We start from the raw sequence: 13,446 nt of genomic DNA, 5'->3' as shown, positions 1-13,446 counted from the left end.
ACGTTTTTGAGTAAGATATCATGTGCAATCACTGTCACCAGTTTTAAAATAATAAACAATACTTTACTTCAAAATAATAAACAATACTCAGACTTATCCTGGACAATGGATATAGGGACACTTGGGGGTCTGTAAGGGCACAGTGCAAATCCAGTACTAGAAAGTTCCCACTTTTGCATGCAGCAGTAGTGTTAAGTTTTTTAAAACAACAAAAAACAACAACCTTCTTTTCCTGTTCTATAGCATGAACTTGAACTGACTCCTGATGGCTGTTGTGAAACATGTAAACCTAAAAGTAAGTGAAGTTTTTGCTTACCTTGTTGATTACTAGGGCATTTTACAACAAATGACTGAACAATACTGTGCCTAGGTCCAGGTTAACTCTATTTAGATTAAGAACCATCTCCTGTTATCTAACCTTCATATATTGTTTGAGATGGAGAGAAACCTCTTCTGAAACCTGCAGCTGTAGTTTGTCCTACTTATTTTTGCTGAAAGTCTTGTTTTGCACTGAGTCTTCATAAGAACATAAGATGAGTCTGTTGGATCAAGCTTATGGCCTATCTAGTCCCACAGCCTTTTCTCACAGTAGCCAATCAGATGCCTGAGGGAAGCAGTACAGCAGGCAAGTAGCAAACTATGGTTGCTTTGAAAAACAGACCTACCTACAAGGAACTGTCTATAAATAGCATTTAGCAGAATGCTATCTATTACTAAAGACCTAAATTAAGCCTACTCTTTGATGCCCTATGTCTATATGCCTCTTTTGTTCTGTAGCTCATCTGTAGCCAGAGGTAGAAATCCACATCAGTGAACATTATGACATGATATTTATTGATTCCCCCCCACACACCTCTTTTTCTTTCAGCAAATGACTGCAAGGTTCACAAGAACCAAACTCTTATACGTCAGAGTGAATGCATATCTTCTGAAGTTGTGGAACTGACCTACTGCGAAGGGGCTTGTCCAAGCTCTTCAAAGTAAGTGACAAAAAGTCCTATCCATTTATCCACGTCATTTTGGGATATTCAAGTCATACCAAGCAGAAAATTACAAAGGTCCTCACAGTGAACATCATATGCATTTTGAAGCAGGAGCACTCTCAGCTCTTGTATGTGAATACACCAGTATGCTGATTACATTCTGTCATTATGACAATGTACACAGAACCCTAGTTTGTTAAGGGTGCTGGAAATAGTAGCTCTGGGAGGGGAATATAAACCAACCCCAGGATTGTTTTTTGGGATGAAAATTCGCTTTAAATGTATGGTGTGAATTTAGCATCTATCAGTGCCATTATTTCCCTTCAGCTTGCTGCTTGGGCTCTCAAAATTGCATTGTGTCCCTAATATAAAAAACCAAGGGAGAAATCCAGTGTCACAGCAGTGGATGCAACAGGACTTCCCCTTCCTCTCCTCCTCCCTGTGCCCCCTCAAATTTGTTCTTTAGGGCCCCCCAAGCCCTCTGGAACAGACTTTAGGGGTGCACAGGAGACTGGAGTGGGCAGCAGAGGAATGGGAAGCCCCATTTGCACAAGTGAAAGTCCATTGCACAACAGGATGCTGAATTTGGTTTAGTCCCAGATTCAGAAGTAATCTTCACCAGAGCTGGAACATGAAGTGTTGTACATCTGGTCATTTACTGTGTGTGTATTAACTGCCAATCATTGAATAAAACACTGTCATCCTGATTCTACACTGTACACAACTATATACAGAAGAAATGTTGTTGTATTCTTTATTATTTTTACATTTGGGACAAACTGTACTAATTTTAGTGTGCTTTATTCAAAATATTAGAAGCAAAATGAATATACAACAGTATTTTAATCATTCTTATTAAACAACAGACAAGTTGTAAGTGGGTTGGATCACTATTCCAATTTAGACACTGCAGCATTCAGGTGCATTAATTTCGAACACCCAAACTCACAAAATAAATTGTTTCCATGTACTTGGTACCCTGGTTTTCCATCTATCCATATGGCAGAACTAGAGAATCCTGATCTGTGCACAGATTCTTCGATCTATGTGTAGGAACATTGGTGTGTTCCAACAGGAATATTGGAAGATCTGTTTCCCTTCCCATATTCTGGTTTGGAAGTAAAACTTGAATCATGTGAAAGGAAAGTGTTTTATGTAGACGTAGCTTTTTGCATCCCCATTCCTCTACTCCTCATGTTGCTTTGGTTCCTCCCTTGATTTGGGAGCATGTTGAGGACCAAATTGCTCATGAAACCAAAACTATAAATAGAAGCTTTGAAAGCAAATACATTTCTTTAAAATCAGCACTTCACCTAAGCCTGTTTTGATAGGCAAAAACCTCCTGCTCTTAAAGCCAAACATTGGGATTTGGTAAATCTAAGCTGGGAATAGTGAGATCTAACAGTGAGCCTAGACTGCTAAATGTGGCAGAGTCACATTTTCAGGAAAACTTCTAATCTAATCTATTTCACTTGGACAGGTATTCCAGTGAGGCAAATGCAATGCAACGTGAGTGTACCTGCTGCCAGGAGCTCAAGAGCCATAGGAGAAAGGTGACCTTGACATGCCAGGATGGCAAAATCATTGACTATGACTACATCTACGTGGACGAGTGTCAGTGCATGACTGCGTGCATTCCACAATCCAAAATTTAGCTACAGGAAGAGGAAAAAGTAGTGAATTTGCATTCGTCACAGGAAAAAGAACCCAACATGTTCCAAAGCAGCTAAAACCAGTCACCATCTAAATGCTACTTCATGTCTCTCACTATGTCCCTGAAAAGGTCAATAGTACCTTTTTTCTTGGTCAGCTGCCTAACCAAATTAATGTTCTATTTCCTGCATGATCATTTTTGGTCATTTTGGCTAGCTATTTACAAAAACAAGTGCATTTAGAAAAGCTTCCAAGGATCCCTATAAATATAATAAAATGATGATAGAAATGTATAACATTGTACTGTAGAAAACTAAACTTCTGCTTCAAATTTTCTGTGCAATGCTGTTTATTTTTGGCAACTATCTTTTAAATTACTGAGCAACCTTTGCTACAGAAGGAGTGTTTTGTATAGTGTCAGCAGGCATGTGCTTTTGACAAAGATAAAGCTGCTTTCCTTTTTACTCTTTTTTCGTAAGATTAATAAAAAATTTAAGCATGTTTCAACTTTGACATCTGCCGATTTCATTCACTGGGCATTGACATCCCTTAAGTCACACCACACAGGGCTATGATTCTGTTGTTTGGGACACCAAAAAGGATGGGGCCCAGCTGTAGTCTCTCAGGATGCTTTTGGGCTTTGTATGGATGTTTCTTCTACTCAGTTGCAAAGTGCAAAGCAATAGCTAAATCTTCTTTATCATTACATTGCAGTGTTGTTTTACAATTGTTTTTATGCTATTTTTTTCTCGAGCCATCCTGGGGCCCCTTTGCGGAAGAAGGGCAGGTTATAAAACTGAAATAATAAATGATTAATGATTGGGATTTTTATACCATCAGTTCAATCCTATTTCATTCAAAGTAAGAAATTTATCATTTCAGTAAATTCAGTATATACACCAAATTCAGTACAGACCATCCTCAAACCTTCCTCTCCTATGATACCAAGCTTCAAACCAATATCTTGAGTTGTTTTCTAAACATAAGCCATAGAACCCACAATCTCCCTACCCTGCATTTCTCATTTTAATGGTGGAATGTGATTCGGCTGATTCATTCTACTTAATGCTCTTCAGGTCAAATGTAAAAGCCTTTGGTGAAACCTATTTTTAACAACTATAAAGTATTGCTGAGCCCTGCAACATAGGGAAAGACACTCTGTAGAGCAGGGGTCAGCAAGGTTTACCTCGCCTGGGCCGGTTTACTCCAGCAGAGATCCCTCCGTGGGCTGGATCGTGAGTGCGTGCACCTGCATTTTCCAGCGTCTGCACAGATGCGAATTTCGGGGCCATGGAAGTGAGTCCCTGCACTGCGCTGTGCTGGTTTAGTGCAGCGTGTGGGGACTTGCCAAGCAGGCGCCTCGGTTCAGGGGTGGCTCGTGGGCCGGTTAAATGACCCCCATGGGCCGCTTGTGGCCCATGGACCTTAGGTTGCTGACCCCTGCTGTAGAGCAGGGAAGCACTGTCCTCTCTAGCTCTCTACACTGTCCTCTCTTAAAGGCTGCAATCCAGTGTGAAGATTAACAGATTTAGTTTGCTGTTCCCCTGCTGTTAAAGGCAGAATGTTTTGCTGCCTGAGGCACCCCCCACCCCTTTCGCTGAAACTCAGTGAGAGAGGAGATATTCCGCAAGACCTTGCCATTCATCTTCCCTGCACTTCTTGCACCACCTGTGAAGAGTGCAGCCACTGTCGCCTGCTGCTCTCCTATCTCCTATGTTTAACCTCACCTTCTGCACATCGGGGTTTCCCTGGTCCACCTCCAGTTGCTTCAGGCGGCAGTGGTGTGAGGGAGGGAGTGCAACTCGCCTCCCTTGTGGCTGCTGAAAAGCTAAAAAGGGAAATGCCTTTTCACAGCCACTGCGGCCATCAAGTGACAAGGAGGAGGAAGCTAGCACTGGCAGAAGGAAGGCCTGGAAGAGGCAGAACCGTGCACAGCAACAGCAAAAAAAGTGCTGGGGAAGCAGCAGCAGCATTTTCTGTTTTGCCTCAGGTGGCAAAATGTCTTTGTCCAGTCCTGCCTTCTGGATTCAATAATGTTTCAGGGTTTTTTCTGATCCATGGGAGAGTGTCAAATACATTCAAAACTGAAGGTATGGGACTCACAAGAAAATGTTTTTTATACTCTGTTCCATACTGCAGCAACCATCCACCTAGCACTGACTACATGTTCACAGAGAATTTAAAAGCAATATCCACTTCATTAGTGAACAGAAAAAATCTCAGTGGTGTGCAAACTTTTAGAGTGAGTGAAATGCTTTAGGTTAGAAGAAGACAAGATAGAAACTCCATTCTATAGTTTTTAACAGTCTTAAGAGGACAGAGAATTGTGGACTTAAAATACAATTCTAAGAATTTTTACTCGGGAATAATTCCAACTAAACTGAATTTAATTTGCTTCCTAATGACAGGTGTACATAGGGCTACAACCTCAATGGGGTTAGATTGTGCTTGATGCATTGGCCATATGCTTTGTTCAGTTTCCTGGATAGGGAATGGCCAGAATTATACGATAGGAGTAAAGACCGATGGAGACTCGAGAGTTGCATATTAATGTGCAGCATCTCATGCACTTTTTAAAGAACAATGGAAAGCCTTCCAAAAGCAGAGAAAGCCCAAATCGGGTATTATTTCATATTCACAGTAAAGATATTCTGATCCACTTTCTCTTTTAACCAATGGTACAAAATCAGCATTCTTCCTGAAAGCCTCAAAGCAACAAAAGTTGCTATGTTCTACATCCTGTATCTCTGAATCGAAGGGTGTTTTTATGGAGATCCAGACACACTGGAGCCCTTGTGGCCATGTTGTTCGCTTACAGCCAACTGTGCTGCAATGCTATATTAATTAAGTTCTCCCGATTTTCTCAGCTGGTGTAACGATTATATTCAGTGAGTGGTGGTGACAGCAGCAAGCCTTCAATCTGAAATCACAATTCTGGTGCTTTTGACTGAGCTAATTGGTTATGATGCTCATTTAATATAAGGAAAACATGAGGATTCATGTTTCCTTGTCTAGCTTATAATGAAACATGCAGGCCTCGAAAATGACATCTAGATTACATTACAGGAGGCAATGCCCTGAGGTCAACAACAAGGAACACGGCTCTTTTGCCTCCATGCTGAGCAACACTGCTCAAACTCTTTAAGTGCCACATAAAACAATCTCCTACTTCTTTTGAAGTAAAACACACCCATGAGAGATAATGGGAACCTTTTTGAGTTCATTTTCTGCATTTTGAAATTATTTTCATCAAAGAATTAGAAAAACATCAACACAGAACTTAATACTTAATCCAACTGGCTTATTTTTTATTTTTTAAAAAGAAGCTGCAAGAGTCATTAAGATGTCAAAGACCAGGGCCATAGCTAGGGCGTGGCGAAGTGTGCCCCTGCCAGGGGTGAAGGTGTTTGGGGGGCGCAAAAATATGTCCATAAATATAAATATTGATTATTGCCTCTTAAGAAATGGTTTTAAATAGAGGGTGACTTGAATGGGTGGAGGGGTGTGTGGAGGAGAGGCGGAAGAGCTAACTTGTCCATGGCTAAGGGGCGCAATCTGAAGGGTTCTGCCAAGGCGCAAAATCACCTAGCTATGGCTCTGCAAAAGACTTCCAAGTTAGTAATTATGCTTCAAGGCGTAATCAGATTTATCACTTCAGTTACCAAAAACATTCACTCACCTCATCAAGAATATTCACTGAGAACTTTTTCCTTTTAGTTTCAACCTATGGCACCCTAGGCTATTATTATTTTTCCTGTGTAGAAATTGTTTCAATTCAATTTACAGCAGAGGAATATCGGGTAACATGAAGGAAAACATTACCATTTTGGAATGTAGTAGATGACTGGGGGGGGGAGCTTAGGAAGAGTCCTGCTGGATTACACCAAAGGCCTTTCCAGTCCAGAATCCTGTTTTCCACAGAGTCCATACAAATGCCCTTGAGAAGTTAGTCACCACACTGCTCACCCCTACTAACTCTATATTGTTTATAAGCCTATTACCAAAGCAAAGATCCCAATACTAATCCTTGGGGAGCTCTACTTTCCACATCCTTATAGTTAGAGATAAATTTATTTCCAAAACTTTGAATACTGCTACTTAAAACAATTCCTGATCCATAACAGAACCTCTTCTGTTATTTCCAGATTCTGTGCTGAATTCTGTCCATTCAATTTTCCCCCTTCTCATTTTTGGAACTTGTTATTGAAGGAAAAACAAGTCACTACTGATTACCTAAAAGTTAAAAAAAAAGGAAGTATAATGAACTCCCTTCAGAAAGTAGCCCCTTTCCTCTTCCTCCTCACCATATTATTTTGCTTCAAAAGATGGCAAACTCTTCTGGCCCAGAGAATACCAGAAAGCCATTTAAGCATCATTTGCATTGCACCACTATTAATCTTGACAGGATATTGTATCATTTACTGGAACCACTTCAGGCTTGATTAGAGCAAAACAATATGCTTTGGGAGACTAGCACATGAGAGAGGGGCTCTTAGATTATAATGTGGCATAGGTAGTTTCAAATATTTTACCATCATGAAGCTCTGCTAAGAGCCATCTACACAACTCAATTAAACTGAATTACTAATGTAATTACCACCAAAGGCTTGCCTGAAGCACTAAGTGCACAAGGACAACTTGAGGTGTTGTTTGCTTCTGAAAGCTCAGGAGCAAAACAAAGTGCATGTCAGATGACTGAGGATGTCTCCATATAACTGCTCACACTAGTTTCACCATGTGGTTTGGTACCTGAGTATACAATCTTGCAATAAAGACATGCCCGATTGTGCGAACTGTTCAAAAATTGAGATGTGACAGATGTTACTCATGCAATTTGCTCTTTGATTTTATTATATATATATTAAAAGACATTGTTAAAATTGCTTTTCCGGGAAACAGGTATTTAAATTAATGTACTACTGAAAATACCTGGAGGTGTTAATTTAAAACAACTCTGATTTCATCGGATATCCTACCAACATATAGACTATAACTGAAAAAATAAAACCAATGTTTCAGCAATATCTGGATAGGCAACCTTTTATGGAGTAAATTCATCATGTAGTCCAGTACTAATCATCCCTTTTCAGATATGTACAATTAATTTCAATGCATTATCTTCCCAATTATGCATGCTTAGCATTGCAGTCATAAATCTGTCTATTTCATCCACTTTTCCACATTTGCACACAATTGCACTTAGGACACACTATTCCCCAAACGAGATCATTTGAGTGGAGTATCACAAACAATGATATACAAACAGTGCTGTAAGACACTCCAGCTCATCAGCAGCAGAGAGAGGTAATGTATAAAGTGTTAAGGGTTGTAACACAGGCACATGCAGCCTAAAAATTATATTAAATTGCATAATCACTACTAGACAGTAGTAATAAAAGTTTAATTTTATAAAATACCCCTTTCCTGAGTGCTGCAATTTAACTTCATTTTATTTGCCCCACAAAACTACCCTGTGTGGCAAATCCCTCTTATTCCTGTTGTATTAACCAAGGAACTGAGGGAGAAAATATGACTTCACAAGAACAGTGACGAACAGTGTGACTGAAAGGAAGAATGGGCTCAAACCTCTATCTCCTGGGTTCATCTGCAACACCCACCAGCCACTTCACCACACAGATTCTTAAATGATTCACTCTCCTTCAAACTAACTATTCTTGCAGTATGGATATTCCACTAAGTATAAACAAATACCAGGAAAGCCTCTGTGGCCTACAATATTTGGGATTGTGTTTTACTCAATGTAGCAACAGACTTAGGTTAGTCCTATTAGCTTCAGTGAGTAATAGCTGGATTTAAAAATTGTCTACATTTCATTTAATATAATTCCTTGCCTCTGGAACATAATGTTGCCTATTAAAAACAAACACTTTCCCATGGTTTGGTACACATTTATTAAATTAGATAGAATGGGATAAAATATTTTACAATGCAAGAGACAAACATCTGAACCTCAATACAGTAAAAAACAATGTCTTCAGAATTATTACAGCAAAACATCCTCTATACAGTATTACAGGTCAGTCAACACAAGCAATAATATCTGCAAAGGGAAACACTTGGAACCATCAGCACACACTCACACAGCAGTAGAGAAGAAGGTGGCAAGCATCTAGCTAGACAAAAATATTCCTGTATTTAACCCACTCACAGGTCCTTGGCAGGTTTGAAGCTAGTGCGAATACCAGTTCAGTCTTCAGCAGAGTTCTTCCGGCTGTGGAGGAATGCTGTGCCAGATGCACAAAGCTGAACATGCTGTTCATTTAAACGGAGCATATGAGAAATTGTACTGAGAATTGTGCGTCGCACAGCATTTCTTTTACTTAACAGGTGACTAGTGCATTTCAGTTCACACATCAGCAACTTGCACCCCAATCTTATTCCCATTGATCTGAAGGCAAATTTCATTAAAATCCACGGGGATTACTTCCAAACACATGTTTGAAGGATCAGGGGAAATCCCGGTAGTTATCAAGAAAAGATATGCATATAACTGTAGCCATGCTTGCAATTACCCCTTTCAACTTTAATGATACGTAGTAGTCATTGAATGCAGGACATTAATTTAATACAGGACTGTGTGTTGTCATTGTTTTCTTCATGATAGAGGAACATGTTAATAGCAATCTATTTACTACCCATGTTCTTCGATGGCTCTCTCTGCACTATTGTTTAAAAATGCAGCTTAACAACCACTACTAAAGCTTCCCAGACTTTTCAAAGGTCTCATATTCTTGTACCTTCCAGAAACTGAATTTAGTCATAACACTCCCATTCCTATTTATGTCTTTATTGTGAAAGTGCATTCTCAACTGTTTTCACTGCGTTTACAATTCAGGATCTTCCCTAAATTAAAAGAAACCCTTTAAAACCATCTCCAGAATAATCTTAATAATAATTCTATTTAAGTACTTGGATGTTGTTTTTTAGAACTACACAGTCCATTTTATTCTATGGGTATAATGCTACAGCAGATTTTCCCAAACATCAAATTGTTATTCCAGGCTTTCCGCTGAGTACGTCTGAGTTCTCAAAATATATTAGTTCACAAATACCACAAGACTTACCTGTACTATGATGCTACTGACAATGTATGCCATTAGATAAAAGTTTGATCTGAAAGTATTGTAAAATATGAAGAAAGTATCCAAGCTAATTTTCTGATGGACACACAAGCTTCTTCGGTCTAGAGCAGCCCTTGCCAGTCTGGTGCCTTCAGATGTTTTGGACTACAACTGCCCAAAGCCATGCTGGCTGGGAGTTATACAAAGCAGCTGGAGGGCATCAAGTTGTTAAAGACTGATCTAGAGGATGTTGTAAAATGCACACATTGCAGCAGATTATATTCATGTATTTAAAAAGCAACAGAAGGATAGGAAGGTGGAGGAGGGAATAAATGCTCACAGATGCAAGTCTGCTAGCTAGATGGAAGGATACATACGTTTTAAGCAACAAACAGAAAGAAAACACACAAATTTTTGGTACTGTATTTAAAAATCATTTCCTCCCCTATATTTTAATCATTAAAAAAATAAATATTTGAACTATAAGCTGACTGTGCCAGGAGTACTTATGATGATATGATGAAGTATTCTAGTGGACAATTTTTTGAATGCTTGCAGGAGCGGAGCAAGAATTTGGGGGCGGGGGGGGGGGCAAAAACATGCACACTTTTTTTCCAAAGTGATAAAAGTCACAACCAATGTGAGAGTCTGAACTGTGTTCAAACACTTGAGAAAGTACAAAGTATGGCTGGCAATTACAGAAAGTAATTAAAATGTTTTAAACCCATCAATAAGCCAAACAGCACATTTAGAAAAAATGTGCATATTAAAGTGCATTACTTTGCTTTTTTGCCAAACAAGAAAGGAACTGATTAAACAGAAAAAAATTGTCCTCTTCTAAAGTTCTGCAGGTCTAACAATACACAATGAATATGTACAATTCCCCTCTTCCAACATACTGGGACTGTATTTTAAATTTGGTTTGCCTCATTTGTGACAATGGATTTTTTCACATGCCTCAGTTTTGATGGAATTAAGGCCAACTGGTACTCAATGAGTAATGACTGTGTATATCGTACTGGTATTATGCCTTGAATTTTTTTTTCTCAAAATGGAAAAATAGAATATTTCATCCATAACAAATGATTATGGATGAAAAATGAAAATTTCTTTTAAAGCATTATTATTATTTTATGGTAACTGATCATAAGGACATTTATTAAAATGTGATGCCAAATTTTAATGCCCAAGTATAAAATCTTCTCATCTTTATCTTTTTGAATGTCTCACAAATGTAGAAGCAAGGACAGTGCAAGTAAACACAATAGCATATTAGGAAATAACCCTGTTCCTCCAGTCTTTGCTACTGTGGCCCGAGAAACAATTAACTTCAGATTTCAGATGCACAGCAGCACATCCAATAAGAGTAGCTATCTCTAAACAAACAAAACTCAACAAATATATTGCATTGGTGCCCGATTAATAGGTTGAGCAATGGAATCTCTCATTAGAAAAGATCACAAAAGTTACAGGAAAGCCAGTTTGTCTATACTAAGAATTGTTATAAATTGCTGAACCTGCTGAAGGGCACTGTGTAATCACTTTTCAGACAAATATTATTTTGACAGAAGGAGGGAACTTTTAAGAAAAGCCCCTGTTGAACAGTAGTCTGCTGTGATCACTCAACCTATACGCTATCTCTTATGACAACATAATGCATAGTGTCAAAACTAGGTGAATAAGCTTGTGTGTGCTTGTTTTCCAAAATGGGGAAAGGAAAAAAAGCAGCATAGATGCTCCAACTCCACCTCTCAAACCAATGCAGCCATACATGACAGAACTGATATATTAATAAAAATGGCTGAGATTTCTATAGAACATATGTAAAAACAAAATGTGCAAATGTCCAACAACCACCACCAACAAAATGGGAACACAATCTCTCAGACAGGATGCTTTCTCAGGAAATTCTTCCTCTACCTAAATCCCTGGGCTTGGCAAATCAAAAGTAAGGGTAACAATGAAGATGGAAAATGAGCAGATGGTCTAAGATTCCTCTGCAATTTGAAGCAAGGAATTGATAGCAGCATCCTTGTTCCCTCTCTGGGCTTCTAGCACTGAACGGATTACTTCTCTGTCCATGTTAGGGAACATGTCCTGGATAGATTTTAAATCCTCTTCATTACATACATGCTGAGGGTTGACAGCGGGAGGTGGAACAGCCACAGGTACCATGCCTGGGTTACAAACGGTAGGCATTCCTGGAAAATAGAGAGAGACAGTTGAGGAAGACTGGCAAGTATTTTTTAAAAATTATGAAATAGCTTTCAAATACCATCAAACTCATGGAGTTAAAGCACAGTTAAGACGGGAACCAGTGGCATTTCAGATGCTGTTCAAGTCCCAGTCAGCAGCATCAATGACCAGAGATGATGGAAATTACAGTTCAACAGCATCAGGAGGACCAAACATTCCCCATCCCTAGGTTAATACGACCCTTAGGCCTAACTTTCCACAAGTTCAAAGTGTTTAGTGGGTTAAAACCTTCCTGTTTAGTAATGGTATTATGTTCTAGATGTAAAATCACAGACAAACACCCACAAGAATGAACTATTTTAATTAAAGAGCCCATTTGCTATTTTGGAAAATTAGCTATTTACAAGACTGGAAGTTGCCAAGCACCTAAAAACTGGCTACTAATGCCAAAAATCTGAAAACCTGGTTAGTCCCATGCAGTGCTTGTGCTTAAACAGAAAATTGTTGTTGTTTAGTCGTTTAGTCGTGTCTGACTCTTTGTGACCCCATGGACCACAGCACGCCAGGCACCCCTGAACAGAAAATACTGCCTCCTAAATATTTCACGCTGGATCCTATTAATACAATTCCTGCCCCTAACCTTAGGTTTAGATAGTGAACAGGATTTTGCTATAAAAAGGTAACCTTGAACCACAGATAAATGCATCAGTATCAGCCACAATTTGCACTATTGGAGAGGTAATAATGATATTGAAGACACAAGATGTTAATGATTCCACTAGCTGATATTGTTAGCAAGAGGTGTTCCTACCATCTTGACGTTACAGCCAGTAAAAGCAAAAATCAGAACAAATGCTTTTGATTGCAAATCAAATGTATAAATTAACTGATTTGTTTTTAGTCACCATATAGACTAGGTGATAACTCCATCGTTGACAAAATGCAATATAACTATCAGGACTGTGAGAAGAGGTCATTATGAAAACTATTTGGGAGAAGCTGTTGAAGTTGCAGAAAATGTATAATATAATATTCAAATTAGCTGCAATCCAGACTGCCCAAAGTCCATGATGAATTCTTCAGATTATTATGTGACCTCATCCAAAGTTGCACAAGCCTGTAGATCAGCAGTGAGGAATCCGTGGCTGGCAGGCCGAGGCCACATATATGACATCAAGTGTGGGTCAGGTAGACACAGTTAGGCAAATATGGTTTTTTGCAAGTGCTAACCATTAGGGGATCGCCAGAGCTTCTGTATACATCATTATGCAAGGCACAATGACCCATTGATCCTCCCCACTTCTGTGGACAGTTATGCAAGTACCAACAATCAGCAGTTCCTCAAAGGGGTGCGTGAACAGCATTATGCAAAAATGTATCACCTGACATTAAGAGATTGACAAGTGGGTAAGCTCGCCTCTCATACTTTGCCCATGATGGGTAGGGGAAACAAGGAGCTTTGGCTGCCAGCTGGCTCCAGTTTCCCAACCCAGCTCTAGACTGTATACTCTTGTCTGGCACAACTCAGTTCT

General features: G+C 39.2%; 2 protein-coding genes across 4 annotated transcripts in view; one reads left to right on the top strand and one right to left on the bottom strand.

Annotated features, from left to right (window-relative positions):
• Nucleotides 1-3,143, top strand: part of LOC308591737 (mucin-5AC-like) — a 49,026-nt gene extending 45,883 nt beyond the window's left edge. The window contains exons 37-39 of the mRNA XM_081202639.1: nt 244-295; nt 869-980; nt 2,464-3,143. Coding sequence (XP_081058765.1) covers nt 244-295; nt 869-980; nt 2,464-2,638 — 339 coding nt within the window. The 3' untranslated portion in view covers nt 2,639-3,143. The remainder of the gene's footprint in view (nt 1-243; nt 296-868; nt 981-2,463) is intronic.
• A 5,388-nt stretch (nt 3,144-8,531) lies between these two features.
• Nucleotides 8,532-13,446, bottom strand: part of TOLLIP (toll interacting protein) — a 34,120-nt gene continuing 29,205 nt past the window's right edge. For all 3 annotated transcript variants that reach the window (XM_081213307.1, XM_081213308.1, XM_081213309.1), the window contains one exon: nt 8,532-11,919. In XM_081213307.1, the coding sequence (XP_081069433.1) occupies nt 11,705-11,919 (215 nt within the window). In that variant the 3' untranslated portion in view covers nt 8,532-11,704. The remainder of the gene's footprint in view (nt 11,920-13,446) is intronic.

The sequence above is a fragment of the Podarcis bocagei genome (genome assembly GCF_964188305.1).
Source record: "Podarcis bocagei genome assembly, chromosome: 1".
Classification (NCBI taxonomy): Eukaryota; Metazoa; Chordata; class Lepidosauria; order Squamata; family Lacertidae; genus Podarcis; species Podarcis bocagei.
This window is presented reverse-complemented; position numbering and strand designations above follow the sequence as displayed.